Here is a 20,349-nt window from a genome sequence, read left to right on the forward strand (position 1 = left end):
GGTGTCCCTTGTACAGATACGCTCTGGATGGGCACAACCTTTTTGTGTACCTTTGTCTGGGCGTCCACATGTGCCCCCTGGTTTACAAGGACTTCGGCCACATTCACTCTGTCTTCTTGAGCAGCCAAATGGAGTGGGGCCAGGCCACTCTGCAAAATATCAAAGTGGTCATCTTACATGAGGGATGGATGACATACAAGCATGTTAGAGAAACAATTTATGACTTCAAGAAGAGTGAACCTAGAATTCTTATGTTAAAAAATTTTATAGAGTAAGTTTATATATTATCATGTGACAACACTGTTATTGCAGGCTTACTGAAAAATTTCAAACAGCCTTAAAAGTGGAGGGAATAGGCTGAACCTTGTGTACTGATCACAGATGCAGCGATTATCAAGTTTTTCCTCTGCTTGCTTCATCCAACCCTACTTCCTGTATGTTCTTTTCTTTGCAGAAGTATTTTAAAGCAAATTCCAGACATTATATATCATTTTCCTCTTATGTACTTCAGTGTTCGCTTTTTTAAAAAAATAGAGACTTTTAAAACTCAAATACTAGTGATACTAGCTTTATCAAAAATTAAAATAAAAATTGTTTATAAACTGTTACTGACACATGATGATAACATTTTCTCCATTAAATATTAAAATACAAGGCTGGAAAACATTTTCTATATATTGCTTCTGGGTAGGAAAGATGGTCTGTGAAATGTAATATGAAGTCTGTTTCATGAGAATTTAATACGTAATATGAAGTCTGTCTCCTGAGAATTTCAAGATCATTTTATGAGACTGGGTATTTGAAATGGACTCTACCACAGAATGGACAGGCTATGTGGTTATTCCAATGGCCAAGAAAAAAAATCACTAAGACTGTACTCTGGCTTAGAAATCTTCTGTAGCTGCATTTTTTTCATAAATAATATTTAAGAGAAAGTAAGCTGGTTTAAGTGCTTCCAGATTCTTTTCTTTCATCCATAATGAACACAGAAGTTACTGTCTTTTTTTTTTTTTTTCCCTAAAATACCTCACCAGACAAGATCTGCTGGCACATGTTTTAAATATAAATTTTAAAAAATTATTTGATTGCGCCTTGTAGCATGTGGGATCTTGGTTTCCCAACTAGGGATCAAACCCGTGCTGGCTGCAGTGGAAGCTCAGAGTCTTAACCACTGGAACGCCAGGGAAGTCCTCGAGGTTAATGTTTTAAGTCCTGGAGGCCTTCTTTCTCCTTCGCCAGCATCTGTGCAGCAAGACCACCAGCCTGTCCCATTTGTCAGGGGAAAGGAGAGAGCCAAATGCAGCAACAGGAAGGGCACACGACATGATTTATTTAAGGGCTGCTATTCTATGAAACACACAACAGGACTCAGGAAGAGTCACTCACTCCAGACTTTCTGAGTCTGTTTACAGACTTTCGGAAGAAGCTCCCCCAGACTGAATAAAGAAGAAATAGAAAAAGGAGGAGTGGTGCCTTCACTTGAAATCCAAGAAAAATAAGCCTGGGGCCAAAACTGGCACCACCCAAACACTGACATAATCACAGAACAACGTTCCACGTTCCACTTTAGAGGCAACAGATATTTTCAGCCGTAACATTTTGTCAAAGTGCCACAGTCCCCCCTTCTACGTGTGAAACTTTCTCAAGCTTCTGGAGAACTTTGTGGAGCGGTTTTCAGCATGGTTGGGGAAGGTATTCTGGCCTGTGCTCTACTCTCGGCTGTTTCCCCGTGTACGTTCATGCTGCCCCGGGGATGACCTACTCCACCTTTGGCACAGAATCACCTCCAGCTTTCCCGGGCTTCTCTCCCTCTCCCCTCATCTCGAAAAGGGCCTCATTGTTACTATTTATGTGCAAACCCTCTGTGTGCTCACTTCTATTGAGACCATCATAATCCCACATTAAAACTCTTTTCTGGTCTGTCTTCCTCAAACCACTGTGAGCTTGTTGAGGCAACTACTGTACCTTTAATGTATAACCAAGGATTAAAGTATCTATATAATAGCATTTAATCCATCCTTTAATTAAGTCAGAGGAAAAAGCAAACAGCTTTTGATAAAATAGGATAAATTAAATAAAGAAAGATCATTTTTGTATTAACAATTTTTTTTTAATGTGATGGTTAAAACAGCCCTGTTTGAGTTCAGAAGTTGTCTGTTAATCTTTTATAGAGTTTTGACCACAGCTCATTTTTTAAATGGCATTTGTTAAAAATAATACATTTTATTTTAAATAAACTTGGGATAGCAATAGCTTCATTTCATAGTCTATTAGCTGTGTAAAGAAGTGCAGCTACTTGTGGTCTTCAAAATTCATGTGGGAAAATGTCAAAAGCAAAATGGAATCCAATTAAACAGTAGCACTTCAGCAGGAACTTAGGTTCATGGTTCTTTTTCTTAACATCTGAGAACTGCTGGTGAATAGTAAGAAAAGAAATAAGTGAAAACAATTGAGGGTTTAGTTCAATGTAACTTTTCACAGAAGCTAAATCTTTTAATATTCATATTTTTAAAGATTTTTTTTGACATGCACCATTTTTAAAGTCTTTATTGAATTTGTTACACTATTGCTTCTGTTTTATGTTTTAGTTTTTCACTCATGAGGCACGTGGACTCTTAGGTCCCCGATCAGGCATCAAACCTGGACCCCCTGCAGTGAAAAGCAAAGTCTCAACGAATGGATTGCCAGAGAAGTCCCTCAATATTCATTGTTTAGCAAGGAAATAAAGGCTAGTGTGAAACAGGGAGGTAGGATGAGGAGGGCGGGGTGGAGGGGTAATAACTGATGTCTAACACTTTGGAAACTCAAGAAAAACAGACAGAAAGCCTGTCAGAATTCTTCTTGAGTAATAGAATTCTACTGATTCTCTACTTTCACACCATAACTTACACTTGATACAGAAAATGAAGAGAAAGGAAGCAAAGACTTATAAATACTTTTGTATTAGACCATTTCTAGGAATTGTGAAGTTCTTAAAAGTTCTGTAAGTACCATGCGCTGAAGGAAACCCAGAAACTTTCCTTGGCGGTATATTGCTTAGGCAGGGTTTATTCAGGAAGGTGGTTGGACACTTCCGGGTTTCCTTGGTTTACTATGCCTTTTGGTCCTGAGAATTCCCTTGCTAATGTTCAGTCTACCGAAGCAGACACTGAGGAATTCTTTCTAAAGGATTCTTAGTCTAAATTTTTAAAAATAAAAATGATTTTAAGGTGAATTCAATGCTATATATATATAACAACTAGTTGGCTAACGGAATTTAAAAAGAAAAAAAAGTTAGTTACACTATACATTGGTGTCAAACCTATGGAAAGTGTTCACTTGTTAACTAATTGCTCAGGCCTATATTGTCTCTGGGAGACTTAACAAGATAATATTCTGGGCTTCTAAGAAAACATATACTAATGGAAGCCAGAAGGCACTTCAATCTGAGAACACCAGGTCCTCCACTTCACTAAGACAAGTAGAATTTTACAACAGACTATTATAAATCTGGTTCGTACGTTAGTATATGAACCTTAGAAATTCAACAGCTCAAACAAACCCTGATTATAATGACTATTTGAAATTGCTTTGTGATTCCCATTAATGCTAGGACACACATCCCAAAAGAAAGGTTTGAAAAGAAAATCAGTAAACCAGGAGAAAAAAAAAAAAAAAAGAAAATTGTGTTTGTTCTGCAATGATCACAAAGTATTTTTAAGATACGAAAAGTGAGAAAAGGTTTCCATTTACTTACGTATGTCTTTTCATTTATAGAATTTGTTAAATCGCCTTGGTGATTAAGATTAGTGCGTAACCTTTCCCCCAAACTGTAAGAAGTCTAAAATTAAGACAATTATTCTTTTTCTACTTAGAAGAAGGTACTAAATGTTATCTCAGTTCGCCTTCATGACATTTCTACGAAGTAAATATTGTGGGCACTGTTTATTAGAGGACAGAACTAAGGCTCGGAGACGTCACATGACTTGTCCAATCAAGTTGTACATCAAGCAGAAGTCAGATTTAGGATTCATACCCAGGAGATTCAAAGCCTCCATGATTACAAAGTATAGGCCACATATATTAAAATATTAAAACCCCTTATGACTCATTGCCATAAAACTACTGTTACGTTGAAACTCTCCTCCAATATCTGAGCCATGGCTGAGAAATGTCACAGCTGTGACGTCACCATCCTGTAGAGGAGAAGCTAAATGTCAGGGAGTTTGGATTATCGGGTATTTGAGGAAACTCTTGCAGATTTCTTTTCTATCTGAAGACTTAGGAACATGGGTCTGGAATTCTGGGTAAATCTCAGACTCAGGAATTAATAAGCAGGTCAACATAACCAAATTCTCTGATAACACAGTGAGAGGCTGTAACCTCATTCCTGCTGACTGTGGGCTGGACTTTTCACAAACCTTTTTACTAACCAAGTAGAGTCAAATGCAAGGGTGGGGAATCTAAAGACTTTGAGGAACAGAGACTTAAAGGGTTGCCTGGAACTGCCAATTTACCTACAAAGACTAACTTTTCGATTTACTGAATAAAAGAGCTACTCTAAATTTCTGTTACTAAAATGAACTTTCTGAAGGCAGACCTGCTCCTAATTTCTTTTTGTAACCTAAGACTTAAAACTAGGACAAGCAAGGAGTAGGTACCCCTCAAATGTTTCACCTTACAACTTGTAATTTACAGCTTATAGCTTCTTATTTACTGTATTCTGGTGAGGTCACAATGTTGCCCTTTGACTTAATATTATAACAAAACTTCACATTATTAGAAAAATTTTATGGACCTCATTTTTTATGGCTATAGCATATATGCTCACCTATATGACTTTGCAATTACTGACAGCATTCTCTTATTGTTTAAAGACTTTTTTTCAAGTTTTTCTATGATAAATAACATTTTGGTAAATATCTTTGTGCAGACTACACTTTCCACATTCTACTTGACTTGAATTTTTCATGATTTCTTAGTGATCTTTCTGGAGGTGAGGTTTCATTGCATGGTATGCTTTGCAGAGAGAAAAAAAAAAAGGTTACCTTATTGCTCAAGTTCACATTAGCATTTCTGCTGAGGAGCAGTGACACCATGTCCACATGTCCTTCCTGAGCTGCAAGATGGACGGAAGCAATTCCTTGCCGGGTAACTGCATTTGCATCAGCACCATATTCCAGCAGAGTTGTCGCTATGTCCATCTGGTTCTTTTTGGCAGCGATGTGCAGTGGCGTATAACCATTCTGTCAACACAAATCACTTGGTCACATGTCCAATCACGAGATAAAAATGCGTGCACTGCATTTTCAAATAGTATGTTTCCCTTTCTAATGATTTTCTTTGATCGTTTAAAAAATCATGATCGAGTAAGCCAACACTGAGAAATCAAGAAGTGTTATTAATGTAGTTCCCTCGTGTCGCCCACATATCTAAATAGGGAAAACATTCTACAGACAGTTTAGTTCAAGAGTCAGAGAACCAGTGGTTTTATAAATGGGAGATGGCAATCCCTCGTGTGGGCAGCATGTAGGTGCTCAATAATTATTTGCCTTATGTATCAATGACAGAAAAACCCAACTAGAAAACACATGGTGCCCCTGTAGCAGGGGCCATTATCCTACCTTTAAAATCCCTTCAATAGTCTATTGCTTACATGTTGAAATTTTTTATTTTTAGAGTAGACAAGATACTGTAGTCTACTCCCATTTGCCCCTCTGATGGTCTCCTTTATGAAACTCCAGTTTCCATCATGCTTCAGATGTTTAGGTCCCCAAAACAACATATGGCTCTTGGTTCTGTCTTGCTTTACCCTATAAAGGATTCTTTTCTCCAACACAACATGCCCTAGGGGCCAACATCTTTCAGTTGAAGGTTCAGCTCAAGGGTCACACCCCCATAAAGTGTTTTACCTCCCCTTCACCTCTTATACCTGCCCCCCACTTGACTGACTCCAATCTAAATCCTGGATATATTTAGTGGCACTCTTCTTCATGCATCTGTCTCCTTCTACTAAAATGCAAATTTGTTGAGAGCAAGTGTTGTTTCAAACTTGTCTTTGTATCTCCAGTGCCTGGTGGTGATGGTAAATCCTTTGACTTGAGTGAAGTTTATTAGAGCTTTCAAAACACCCTGGCCTCCTTCTCTTGGTTGATCCCTGATGCTCAGAGGTGGAAGGAACCAAAATTCCTTTGCCAAATTGCTCATAAGCTACCTCAACAGCCCTCAGAGTCCTCTGTCCTAATAAAGAACAGTCCCCAGCCTTATGGAATGCTCCTGCCTCTCAGTCATTGAAGTGAAACAGAAGATTACATTTTGACACAGGCCTGGATCTGATTATATAAAACATGCCAATGAAAAATTAGAATTTTTTTTTTTGATATAGAAAAGAGGATTTAGAGAAAGAAAACAGAAAAAGAAAAAAAGAATAATTGGAACTTATACAATACAAAGAGAATTTCTATTTGAGAATATGATCCAAATCTGGCCCACAGATCAGTCACAATCTTTCCAAGCCACACGGATGGTTCAGAAACAACTCAGAGGGCAGTGGGAGCTGCTGGATCACGGGTCGGCTAGTCTACTATAATTAACCCTCATATTTATGTCATTGGTTTCTTCTAGTGTGATAGCATTTTTCACTTGACAAACATTCTTTCAATAATCAACTGCAGAAGATTTAGGCTGTTGGATATCAACTGATATCAACCGGGAAGTGGAAATGCCACTTTCAGACTCTTCTGAAACCACCCTCTGCCAAGTGGGATGGATGGGTCAGGGTAGAAGATCTTATATCCCTATTTTTAGTTTTGACCTGTTGCCATCTGGAAACCCCAGCTGACCTGAGAAGCATTTGGCCCTCTGCTCAGACACACCCTAAAGAGATCGTCTTCAGAGCCGAACGCAGAGCTCTGGACTGAGCCCAACTCTACAGTGAGTGACAGGAAGGGGTGAGCTGTTTTACTACCCTCCCCATCCCTGAAGAAAAGGGAAGATTCATGAAGCAGTGCTAGGAAACTTGATTAGTCAAGACTCTAACACTAGCTAACTAGAGTGGTAGGCACAGATAAAGTCAGAGTCCAGCTTCCAACCATGCCTCTTATCTCTTTTTGCTTTTGCTACTGACATAACCTTCAAGTTCAGCTTCACCTCTACTGGTGATTGTGACAATCCTCTTGATTACTTTTAACTCTACCAGAAAAAAAAAAAAAAAAGAAAATCATACGCTCTTAAATAAAACAGAGAGGCTCTGGTGTCTCTGTAATATACACCAATTCTAGACAAGTTATTCATTATTACTGAGGGGTTTATCCTGAGCTCCTTATCGGAGATACAAACAAAAGTATAAAGCAAGGGAAAAACAATTCAGGGTATTATTTTAGAATGGACAGTTCATCTCGGAAAGACTTAAGAAATATTTCAAATGATAAACGAGTAATTAATCTTGGGATCTATAATAAAAATTTCTAAATTCCTTAAGCTCTTTCTAATTTCTAGAAACAAAGGATTCTTATTTGTCATACTAAAGGAGACAAATACATTTATCAGAAGAGATATAAAACAGTGGGAGGTTGAACTAAGGAATAATCTTACTACTTTTTCCTTCTTGATGCAGAGGACAAAGTGCATGCCATGTATCCTTTTGCATTTCAAGATAAGAACAAGAGCAAATGTAAATATAAATTATAAGCAAAGTAATGTATTTAGCACTGCTGCTGCTGCTGCTTAGTCACTTCAGTCATGACGGACTCTTTGCTACCCCATGGACTCTGTCCACGCTTCTCTGTCCATGAGGATCTTCCAGGCATGAGTACTAGAGTGGGTTTAGCACTATACTTTATATAGTCCCCCCAAATTTTCATAGCCTCTTCTGATCCATGTCAGTAGTTATACTGCACATTTTATGAAAGAGAAATCTCACCAATAGTAAGTTACAGCTCACCAGACCTTCCACAATCTGTGTCCAGGTTACACCTGAACTCAAGCCAATCCTCTTTCCAGCACAATGTCCTGCCTCAGGAAATAGATCTGGATAAAATGGATTAGAGGAACCAATCTAGTTTTTCAGCAACCCGCTTTGTCCTCCATTACCTAAAGTCACATTGTATTTCTAGGGCATGTATGACTAAGAAAATATGTCAGTAATTCTACAAAAGAAAGGGCAAAAAGAACACATCATATTCTCTGAAAACCAACTGTGGAATGCGGATGCAAACGGTTGAAGTTTCATGGGAGTCACCACTCTCATATCCATCTGCATGACTGGCTCTGTTGAGTTTTTGTCCCTCCCTCCTCACCAGTGCTTAAACTCAGAAATGCTGCAGCCTCCCTAATGGAGGCTATTTACCTCCCCTATATCCATTCTCCCTCCTTCCTTAATAAAATAACCTTTGCTGTGTATCCAGCTGAAAACTACATTTCCCAGCTTCCCTTGCAGAAAGAAGTAGCCAATGAAACGTAAGGAGAAATGTGGAGCTACTGAGAATGCCCTGTTATCTGTCTTTACTGCCTTTTGCTTGAAAAGGGGACCTGGCAGCATGAGTGACAATATCTGGAAGACAGACCAAAAAAAAAAAAGAATCAAATTGAAGAATCTTCAACCCTCTGAAAACTCTGAACTAGCATCGATAATTGCCTCCCTCCAGATTTGCCTGGAGAATCCCAGGGATGGAGGAGCCTGGTGGGCTGCCGTCTACGGGGTCGCACAGAGTCGGACACGACTGAAGCGACAGCAGCAGCAGCAGATGGTATATGACAAAAGAAAAATAGAACCTCATGAGTTTAAACCACTGTAGCTAGGTCTTTTTTTCTAGCAAGTGAACCAAATCCTAACTGACAGAACTGGCTTTTACTCAGGATCAAAGTCTAGAAAAACCTTCAGAACAGGATCACTGTCTCAGAAAGTAGGGATGGTTGGACAAGCAAAAGAGATGGCATTTCAGAGGCTGTCACAGCTATGGGAAAGAGAATGAATGGCCTATTGGGAAAGCCTGTGCTCAGCTCACTATGAAAGATATGCCTAAGGCTAAAGGGCTGTTGCTGTTGCTGCTTCTGCTAAGTTGCTTCAGTCGTGTCTGACTCTATGCAACCCCATAGACAGCAGCCCACCAGGCTCCCCTGTCCCTGGGATTTTCCAGGCAAGAACACTGGAGTGGGTTGCCATTTCCTTCTCCAATGCATAAAAGTGAAAAGTAAAAGTGAAATCGCTCAGTCGTGTCTGACTCTTAGCGACCCCATGGACTGCAGCCCACCAGGCTCCTCCGCCCATGGGATTTTCCAGGCAAGAGTACTGGAGTTGGGTGGCATTGCCTTCTCCGAAAGGGCTGTTAGAAGGAATTAAAGAACTGCTTTTCTACTCTTTGTTAAAGATATTGTGCAGATAGGGAAACATGAAGTCTTGTTGGACAAACATAAAGCTGGAAATCAACTGGAAATGAAATATATCAACTATTGACCTGTTTAAGAGTTACTTGTGGATGGAAAGATGGATGGGACTCATTTTGCTTTAGTTATTACTTATGCCTTCTTTCAATTCTAAACTGCTTAGCACTAGTTGTGACAAAATTATTGCTCTCATGTGGGGAATGAATAGCTCACTTATTAATTATTTACTGGTTGCCTACCACAAACCTGAGAGTATTTAAAAGAAAAATGGTCCAGGTTCAAAAACTTATGGAAATAAACAAGTGAAATAGATAGCTATCAAATTTCATTGTAAATTTTTCTTGTTTTAAAAATTGTGGCAAAATATACATTACATAACACTTACATTGTAACCATTTTCAAGCATGTAGTCAATGGCATTAAGTACATTCATATTGTTCTCCATTCACTATCCGTCTCTAAGCTGAAACTCCACCCACTAAACACTAACTCCCCAGTCCTCCCTCTACTCAGCCCCTGGCAACCAGCATTCTACTTTCCATTTTTACATGAAATCATAGTGTTTGTCCTTTGCTGTGTCTGGCTTATTTCACTCAGCGTATCTCTGAGGCTTCCCTGTGGGCCCACCAGTAAAGAATCCGCCTGCCAATGCAGGAGATGTGGGTTCGATCCCTGGGTCGGGAAGATACCCTAGAGGAGGAAATGGCAACCCACTCCAGTATTCTTACCTAGGAAATACCATGGGCAGAGGAGCCTGGTGGTCTACAGTCCATGGGGTTGCAATGAGTCAGGCATGACTTGGTGGCTAAACAACAATATCTCTGAGGTTCATTCATGTTGCAGCATGTGTCAGAAGTCCCTTCCTTCTTAACACTGAATAACATTCCATTGCGTGTATATACATTTTATCCTACCATGGAGACGTGGATGCTTCTACCTTTTGGCTACTGTGAATAATGCTGCTTTTCATGGCTTTATGATAGAACATCAGAGTTAGAAATTATGGGAAAAAGCCACTCAGATGAAAAGAAGTCTGGAGGCTTGATTTTGAATTGTAGAGTTCACTGGGTACAATTCTGAAGAGGATGGGTCAAGAGGTGACTGAGAAGTACAGGAAAAGAAGTTCTGAAGAGAAATACATGCCAAAGATTGCATTTGGAGAAATGGAGAAAACACGTGAATACTTTCTCTCTGAAAGTATCCAAAGTAATCTATAACAGCTCAAGTTCTTTGATTTGTGTGCACAAGAGATGTGATCTAGACACTCAGTTTAAAGGAGAACACTATAGCTGCCCCCAAATAGAAGAGTATAACAAATATAAAAAGCCTGAAGGATGCTAAACATTCCTTCAACCAACAATATTTAGGAAAAGAATGGGACAGCTTTAAAATTGTGGTCCATATCATTCTAGTGTTTTCTGATCATAGCCATCTGCTCAGCAACAGTGAAATTAAAAGATCTTTGCTCCTTGGAAGAAAAGCTATGACAAACGTAGACAGCATACTAAAAAGCAGAGACACCTCTTTGCCAACAAAGAGCCATATAGTCAAAGTTACGTTTTTTCCAGTGGTCAGGTACGGATGTGAGAGTTGGACCATAAAGAAGGCTGAGCACCAAAGAATTGATGCTTTTGAACTGTGTGGTGTTGGAGAAGACTTTTGAGAGTCCCTTGGACTGCAAGGAGGTCAAACCAGTCAATCCTAAAGGAGATGAGTCCTGAATATTCATTGGAAAGACTGATGCTGAAGTCAAAGCCGTAGTACTTTGGCCATCCAATGCGAAGAACTGACTCATTAGAAAAGACCCTGATGCTGGGAAAGATTGAAGGCAGGAGGAGAAGGGGACGACAGAGGACAAGATGTTTGGACGGCATCTCCAACTCAATGGACGTGAGTTTGAGCAAGCTCTGGGAGATGGTGAGGCACAGGGAAGCCTGGCGTGCTGCAGCCCATGGGGTCGCAAAGAGTAGGACATGACTGAGCAATGGAACAACAACAACTATATTCAGTTCAGTTCAGTTGCTCAGTCATGTCCGACTCTTTGTGACCCTGTGAACCGCAGCATGCCAGGCCTCCCTGTCCATCACCAACTCCCGGAGTTCACTCAAACTCTTGTCCATTGAGTCGGTGATGCCATCCAACCATCTCATCCTCTGTCATCCCCTTCTCCTCCTGTCCTCAAACTATATTAACCCATCTTTAAACAAACTCTTTATGATTTGCCTCTCAAATTAGAATACCAGAGTCATAAGAAAGCCATTCACTCTAAGTATCTCTTTTATGAGAAATCTCTGTTGTCTACCAGTAACAAATGACCTAACGTTAAGAATAAAGATTCTCTAACTGTAGAGCATAGGGTTCTAGATTCAATATCCTGTGATGAACTATAATGGAAAAGAATATGAGAAAGAATGTATACATCTATATAACGGAATCACTTTGCTGCATAGCAGAAATTAACATAACATTGTAAATCAACTATATTTCAATAAAATCAATTGAAAAAAGAATGAAGATTCTCCTTAGCAGTAAAAACAACACATAAGCAAAACCTCCCAACTTATTAAACACACATAAACTACTCAAAGGCAATGTTTTACGGCCAGAAAATTTAACACGTATTTTATAACTTTGACAAATGAGAACTGTCTTACTCCCTCAAGCTGCATTTATGTTTTTAATCTGGCTAAAGAGGACTTCAACTTTTTTTCCTGAATTTTCCCCAGGCTCTAGAATGTCCTAGATTTTCAAGGAATAACAGTGGACAAGTAAATATTTATTGAGCATCTACCACATGAGTTGAGTAAATAGCTGAAGGCACAGATTTCCTAAGGCCGCTTATATTTCCATGATCGTTAAGTGGTGCCTCAACCAGGGGGGTGCTCCCCATGAGGCCGAAGTAAATATACATAGAGAGACTGGAGGACACTGTTCATCAGTCTCCTCGTGCTGTTGAATGACAGACAGGTACCTTTGCAGCCGCGTGGGGTGAGGCTCCTTGGTCCAGAAGCAGAAGAGCCACTTTCTGATTATCATAATGTGCAGCTACATGCAGTGGAGTTAGCCCGCTCTGAAAACACGTGCAGAAACAACAACAAGTGTCAAATGACTTAACGTCAGAGGCCTAGATTTAGGAGACGGGATTAGATTGGATACAGCACAAGGTGTAATTTACATTCCAGTTTCAACAATACTTGGACCTCCTATTTCTGAAGTGATCTTCATCCTATGAGGCTTAAATGTGGATTAGTTAACCATTTAGGTGGCTGTCAGTGAATATTAGCAAGCGCTTGTGTGGTTATCATGGGAGTGGCCTGTCAGATGTTGGCCGATGACCTCATACCTTCCCAGCAGCATCTGGAGATGCACTTTTCTGTAGCAGGAGATTGGCTACTTCAAGCTTCCCATATTTTGCTGCCACATGAAGGGGAGTAAATCCTTTCTGAAAAGAGTACCATAAAAATAATAACATAAGCATAAGAGAAACATAAAAACAGTAACAATAGAAGTGATACAAAGGCATCATTTTTCTGGAATGGATGCATTATTCTAATGGTGAAGAGCAGCGCAGCTTGTATTTAAGGATCACGACGGTAGACAACAGTGAAAGAGTCTCCTTTTCAACGAAGATGAGCAGAATATTTAATCTTTCTCTCTCTGCTGGCTCAGCCACAACGAGATACTAATCTTGGCACTCCTCAGGTATCTGACAAGGATGAATTTGGAAAGATGGAGCTGAGGCTTATTCAAGGGCCATTTGGGGATTTCACCTTGTGGGAAGAATAGGTTGCAGGGTCCAAGCCCAGTTTGGATTTGGAGGGCTTGGAAAAATCCAGGGCAAGTCTGAACCTACCATAATCTCACATCACCAGAAAAGAGCCTCTCTTCACCCTTTTCTCTATTTCTGCATGTATATATTAATACATATCTGAAGATATGACCCGGTCCTTGCATGTAGGAGTCAGAGGTTCTCATACCTCAGCTACTGCAGGTGAACTGAATCATAACACATGGGTCTATCCCAATAAATATGTGAGTTGGATGCTGAGAGGTGAGTAGCTCCTCTCCCTCACTTCCAGTTCCTACAAGGATCTGAGTATCAACCAGTTAGTCACCATGCACCACTAGGGCTCCAAGCACAAGGCAGGGACTAGAGGGTTAGCAACATATTTGACCTCATGGGACTATAGCCATCTAGAGACAGGGGCAGCTGGCATGGCGGAAGGGCTGGAGCACTCAAAATGTCATCACTCATTACTCTTTTTTCTCACATGTTAAGTAAGATCCAGGAACTTGCATCTCTACTGAAGAGTCTAAAGAATCACAGGGAGTGAATTTTGAAGAAGTCATAGTTTGTTCAGATAATTTCCCAAGTATTTGTAAATACTGTAATTATCTTCAGCATTGATCACACATTAATGCTTCTTCTCTGGCTCCCAATAAGAGAGTATAACACCAGTTTCTAGCTTTCTGAGACATGCCATGGGCCAGGTCATCTTGCTATCACATTGCTAGGTTTACATAGGATCAAAGAAAAACTCTAAATTTTGCATTCTGCACTTAAAAAGCAACTGTGTGTGTGTGTGGTGGGGGGGAGGTTATTACTGCATTTTAAAAAACCATAAATCAGAAAAGACAGCAACACCAACAAAGCAGCAATAACAGCAAACCAAGAAAAATCTACCTCCTGCTTTGAAAGTACTATAGAAGCCATTAACCAACTGGCTTGGATAATGTGATTTGTCTACCTGGCCTCAGCAAGAGAAACCTGCAGCTGTGTTTTTAAACCACCATTTAAATCTATCAAATAATTTGCAAGAAATATCTGACTGTGGACATCAATAAGGTTTCATTAGAAGATAATAAAATGTAAGGTATATACACACAACAAGCTACCCGCCCCACCCCAGGGCTTTGCTGGTCACGTTAATCCCGGGATCCAAGCATATATGCTGTTGTACAGCTTTGCTACCTATTACTGTGCAGGAAACTGTAAAGAGAAGGTATCTGGGGGACACAGCAGGATTCTAAGACTGACTTTCATACCTTTGTTGTTATAGCTAAAGATGCGCCATGATCCAAAAGGAAAGCTGCGACGTCTTCGTGTCCCTCTCGCGCTGCAAGGTGCAGCGGGGTGTACCCCGAAGTTGTCGCTGCGTTTGGAGATGCTCCTTGCTGCAACAACTGCTGTACTATATCCGCTTTCCCCAGTCGGGCGGAAATGTGGAGAGGGGTTTGGTCATCCTAAAGGGCAAGGTAAGAATGCAGGTCTGATGAACCGAGAAAACAATGGTCATGAAAAATACAGCAAAACCTCGCTGCTTGGTATGAGAGGCTGCATTCAACTCTTTGACACAATACTAAAAAGAACCTCATCTATCTTTAAGTTTCAGAAAGGTGGTGATGGTGAATTTAAGCACCTTAAATACCCTTTGAGTAACCTATTAAAATGAGAATTGTGAAGGGCATTTCTTTTAAGGAATTATCCCCACTCACTCATCCCTGCTATACTTTATCAATTTTTTTCGCCTCTAATGATTCTTTTTTGGTGGGAGAGGGGACATAGGGAATGTATCCTGGGAAAACTGAAATACCTGGGAGGGATAACCTCCACCAGTTATCACGTACTCATATAGAATGAATTATTCTATTGGTGCTGCCTTTCCACAGTCAAAAGTGGGGAGATGGGGGCAGTACAGGATGGTTGAGGAAGGCTCCCAGCTAAGAGGTCTGATGAGGGCTGATAACCATTTTTTCCTCTGCTTGCCGAGTTGTCATCCTGGCATAAGCTGCATCTGCCTGGAATGGAGGGCTCCCTATTACAGTTCACCCAAGGACATGAGGCACTCATAAGTCCTGCACCCTGAGGGCCTTAGCCTCACATTGGAGGTACATCTTTTCCTAGTTTGCCAAAAGATGCTCTCTGGAGAGAAATCCCCTACTAGAATGTGAACGAGTCCAGGCCAATACTTTAGGTAGGGCAAGTAGACGGTTGAGGCTGGAGCACAGGACACTGCTTTGCAAAGGTAAGTAAAAGGAGGGTCAAGGTCAAAGCAAGAGCGTCTTTGTAACCAGTAGGAAGCGTGAGAAGTTAGTGGAGATGCCACAAGGAAGAAGAGAAACACTGAAAACAGAAAGAGATAATTGCTAAAACAAAAACTCTCATATACCTCTACTATTGCCACGACCACCGTTAAACATCAACTGAGCGGGTGCATGCCCCAGGTTCTACACTGGGCACTCCACTTGCATTAATTCATTCATCATCACAGCTACTCTATCAGTTACAACTGTCATTATTCCCATTTTGTATGTCAGGAAACTAGAGAAGGGAATGGGGCACAGAAATGTTAACTTTCCCAGTGTTACCTGGCTAGTAAATGATGGACAAAGATTCAAACCCAGGCAGTCTGGCTGATGCATACTGTCTCTTTAATGAAATAACTAAAAATCTTGTGGTCAATTTCAGTTTGTGGGTTAAACCATTTCCTAGATGACATGCTTCATATGTAACAACACTCAAAAATGTGAGGTTTCTTGTAAAGGTAGAGAAAATATATTTATAAAAATATAAAATAGTTATATTTTAACTATATAAATATATAGTTAAAGTAACTAATACAAATATAGTACAAACTGGTATAAACATACTAGGGAACATACAGCCTCTCTTAACCATTCCACTTAAGTGATTTAGCAGATTAACCAACATCCTTTAGATCAGGGGTCAGAACAGTAAAATCTAGGGGCCAAATTCAGCTGCCACTTGTGTTTATAAATAAAGCTTTATTGAAACACAGTCCTGTCCATCTGCTGATGTATTAAATTATGTACTGTCTATCACTGCTTTTGTTCTGTAACAACAGAGGTGAGTGGCTGTGACAGAGACTGTGTATACTGAGAAGCCTAAAATATTTGCGATTAGATGCTTTACATAAAAAGTTTGCTAAGCTTTGTTTCTAGGTCCTCTGTAAAATCCACCAACTGGCACCACAGTACACTGGACACTCAAGGTTATGGTCTGCTGCCTAGAACATCGCCGTCTTTGTACCCACATGTGGACCGCATGTTTGCAAAGACCTAGATGTCTTTGTTCCTACGCTAGTATGTTTATACCAGTTTGTACTATATTTGTATTAATTACTTTAACTATATATTTACATAGTTAAAAATATAACTATTTTTATATTTTTATAAATGTATTTTAAATATGAAAATATATTTTATAAATATAAAAATATATAAATTATAAAAAACATAACACTTAACAGGTAAAATATAACTATGAAAGGAAAGGCTTTATTTTCCCCTAAGAATACTAAGGTAAAAGCCTTGGAGAGCCTTGGTAGAAGTTGATAAATACCAATTATGGTCAAATTAGATATGGGTAGGAAAGCTGAATGGGCTTCCCAGGTGGTGCTAGTGGTAAAGAAAGTGAAAGTGAAAGTGAAGTCGCTCAGTCGTGTCTGACCCTTTGCGACCCCATGGACTATAGTCTACGAGACTCCTCCATCCATGGAATTTTCCAAGCAAGAGAACTGGAGTGGGTTGCCATTTCCTTCTCCAGGGGATCTTCCCAACCCAGGGATCGAACCCGTGTCTCCTGCATTGCAAGCAGACGCTTTTATCACCTGAGCCACCAGGGAAGTTGTGGTAAAGAAACACACCTGCCAATGCAGGAGATGAAAGAGACACAGGTTGGATCCCTGGGTTGGGGAGATCCCCTAAAAAAAGGCACGGCAACCCACGCCAGTATTCTTGCCTGGAGAATCCCATGGACAGAGGAGCCTAGCAGGCTACAGTCCATAGGGTTGTGAAGAGCTGGACATGACTGAAGCAACTTAGCTTGCATGCATGCAAGAGAACTGGATAAACTGGAGGAAAATGTTAAAAGTCAAGAAATGTTCTATGCTCAGACTGCTTCACAAATACTTCAGTTTCCTCTCCATTTAACCCTAAACTAGAAACTGCAAAGTATACACATAAATGACGAAGAAATGTACATTTGTATATTGAAGGGCTAAAATTAAATGCCTTAGGTATTTATGTATTTATGAATTATCAAAATTGCCATTTGATAATCAGACCAACTATGCAGCCAGACAGTGACAGCAAGTTTCTTCTAGTGAGTAAATGCCAGGCAGAGAATGATGCATTCAAACTCAATCCTGACATTCTTCTATATTCTATGTTCCATGAACAACTCTGACCAAGTCTCAGAGTTTATGGTTTAACAAGTTGTGGAGAAAAGGTTGCTGCTGCTGCCGTCTAATCGCTAAGTCATGTCCAAGTCTTAGTAACGCCATGGACTGTAGCCCACCAGGCTCCTGTGTCCATGGGATTTCCCAGGCAAGAATACTGGAGTGTGGGTTGCCATTTCCTTCTCCAAAGGATCTTCCTGACCTAAGGATCAAACCTGAGTCTCCTGCATTGCCAAGTGGATTCTTTACCACTGAGCCACCAGGGAAGCCCTGGAGAAAAAGTTAAAACTCCCCTTTCCCTTCTGTGGCTGTGACAGCTGACATCTAAGTCAACCACAAGAACTCAGTTGTGCTTCCAAACTATGCCTGTGCTAGAAACTTTGTGCACGAGCCTGTCTTCACAGAGTGCAAACAACTCTAGGCCAATTCTAGGCTTGGTTTCTAAGTTGTTAGGGATGAGCAATGTGCCAAGGACACAGAGTTCTTTCTGGCACAAAGCTCTTGTTCTATTTCATTTTGTTAAATAATTGAGTGGACATGGGCAGCGAAGGGATGTTTTCAATATCCCTGGGGTAGAGACTATTGTCATTGGTGGTGGTCATTACTCTAGAAGAGTGATCCTGGAAGAGAGCATGCGTATGTTTAAAGGTTTTATTAAAATCATTTCTTCTCTTGGTAGCAAACAAAGCACGCACGGCACATACCTTAGCTTTAGCTTCTACCTGAGCGCCATCTTGCACCAGATACCGCACGACTTCGGCTTGACCGGACCGAGCTGCCATGTGCAGGGCTGTCTCTCCTCTCTGGGAACAGGAGCCAAAGTGAGTTAAAGACAGCTCTAAAGACTGGCATATTTTCTTTACATAAAGTTTGTGATGGAGGTTTTTGTTTAAATAAAAAGTAGTCCCAAGCACTTCCTTACTGAAAATAGGGAAGAAGGGAAATGAAATGCACAAGAATTGCCCAGGAGCCTGGCCCATGATGGAAAACTTCAGTGTGAAGTCCACGGAGCACAGCAGGACTGGAAGCTTAATAATCTACAATGCTGGGTTCAAAGGCAGTTGCCACAGGACCAAGCAGGAGAGTGGACGAGTAAAGAGGGCAGGTGGAGAGTGCTCTTGGAGGGAGGCACCCCTACCTGGCATGGGCAGACTGCGGCAGTAAATCTTTGGGATGCCAGTGGTATCATGTCACACCTTTCTATTTTTCAAAAATAGTAGCAGTCTGGGATATCTGTGTACATTTCTTGAGTGTTGGGCAAAAATCAGAGTTCAAAACAAAACAAAAAGTGCTGCATAAACAACACAAAATAAACCCAAGGCCAGATTCAACATGTCCTTGGTTTGCATTCCCTGCTTTATCTCAACAGGTCCTTATCCTATTCTTTGAGCATTATCCCAAGGGGTTATTTTCTTTGTCACTGGACTTCCCCCACCTCTGCTGCTTTTCACCAAGTAGACTTTAATTCAGATGATCTCATTTTTTAAAATGAAACAACATAGAAAACACAGATGGATCAAAATGTTAAAAATGTTAAAATCAAATATACTCTTCCACACAGAAGTGATGCCCACCTTTAAATTACTTCTATAAATTTTGCTTTGCTTTGTAGGATATTCATCTCCATGGAAGGATATGCAGAGATACGGTTCACATGGAACTTGCTGCTGTTATTACTGGAAAGGGTGTGAGGATGGAGCTGACCACGTTACCCAGTGTTCTCTTTGTAAAGGAAAACCCTCTCTCCCTGGCATGAGTACCAGGGAAGATTGCATTCAGCTGAGATCTGGTCTGTTTCTATCTTGTGGATGTGCTGAGCCTAGCTGCTGGAAGACACAGAGCCTCACAGGACGTCTGCCCTCGGGGCAGAGGCACAGCGTCTTAGGGTTTACCCTTTCGGTGCTGGCATGCTGTTTGTTGTATTTTTATTTCTTTAGTGCCCATGAACCCAACTAACATCTTTATGCTTGTGTCTGGGGTGCCAATATTATTAGAATGTTAAAGTTAAAAGCCTATGAAACAAGGTCAAGGGCCACATGCAGATTGAGAGTGATAAGCTACTCCTTTGACATTTATTATGCTCCATGGGTTTGTGACACAATATCAAGCACACGAAAGAGAAATTACTTCGAAGTTACTTGAAATCACAATAAGGAGAGTGTTGGAACTACTTTCTCAGCATGCAATACTTCTTATCTGTTTTAATTTTACTGGAGTATAGTTGATTTACAATTTTGTGTTAATTTCTGCTGTATGGCCAAGTATGACTCCGTTATACATATATATATATATTCTTTTTCATATTCTTTTCATTATGGTTTATCACAGGATATTGAATATAATTCCCTGCACTGTATGTACGACCCTGTTTATCCATTTTATAGAAATAGCTTTTATTTGTTAATTCCAAACTCACAAGCCTTCCCTCCCAATCCTGCTCCCCCTTGGCAGCAAGTCTGTTCTCTATGTCTGTGAGTCTGTTTCTGCTTCATAGATAGGTTCATTTGTGTCATATTTTAGATTGCACATATAAGTGAAATCATATGGTATTTGTCTTTCTCTTTCTGATTTACTTTGCTTAGTATGATAATCTTTAGGTCTGTCAATGCATGGAACACTTCTTAATGCTTCTATTGAAAAAGAAAACTCTCCCTTTCCAGAAAACTTTATTTTTTGAAGTATAATATTCAGTAGTAAGCTACACAGCCCCTAAGTCTCAGCAATTTGTGACCAGTTAGTGACTGAATGGATCTTGCCTTTGAAGTAAAAGAAACCACAGGTATTC

At 40.2% G+C, this 20,349-nt stretch overlaps 1 protein-coding gene and 1 long non-coding RNA gene across 3 annotated transcripts in view; one reads left to right on the forward strand and one right to left on the reverse strand.

Moving 5' to 3' along the window:
* ANK3 (ankyrin 3) overlaps positions 1-20,349 on the reverse strand; it is a 365,564-nt gene that overhangs the window by 148,240 nt on the left and 196,975 nt on the right. For both annotated transcript variants that reach the window (XM_055589804.1, XM_055589787.1), the window contains exons 13-18: positions 18,269-18,367; positions 14,410-14,607; positions 12,707-12,805; positions 12,335-12,433; positions 5,028-5,225; positions 51-149 (exon numbers count right to left, since the gene is read on the reverse strand). In XM_055589804.1, coding sequence (XP_055445779.1) covers positions 51-149; positions 5,028-5,225; positions 12,335-12,433; positions 12,707-12,805; positions 14,410-14,607; positions 18,269-18,367 — 792 coding nt within the window. The remainder of the gene's footprint in view (positions 1-50; positions 150-5,027; positions 5,226-12,334; positions 12,434-12,706; positions 12,806-14,409; positions 14,608-18,268; positions 18,368-20,349) is intronic.
* Positions 14,483-19,390, forward strand: LOC129658955 (uncharacterized). The gene is made up of 3 exons (XR_008717616.1): positions 14,483-14,619; positions 18,244-18,385; positions 19,177-19,390. It is a non-coding gene; the product is annotated as an uncharacterized LOC129658955 (long non-coding RNA).

This window comes from Bubalus kerabau, chromosome 1 (genome assembly GCF_029407905.1).
Source record: "Bubalus kerabau isolate K-KA32 ecotype Philippines breed swamp buffalo chromosome 1, PCC_UOA_SB_1v2, whole genome shotgun sequence".
Taxonomy (NCBI): domain Eukaryota; kingdom Metazoa; phylum Chordata; class Mammalia; order Artiodactyla; family Bovidae; genus Bubalus; species Bubalus kerabau.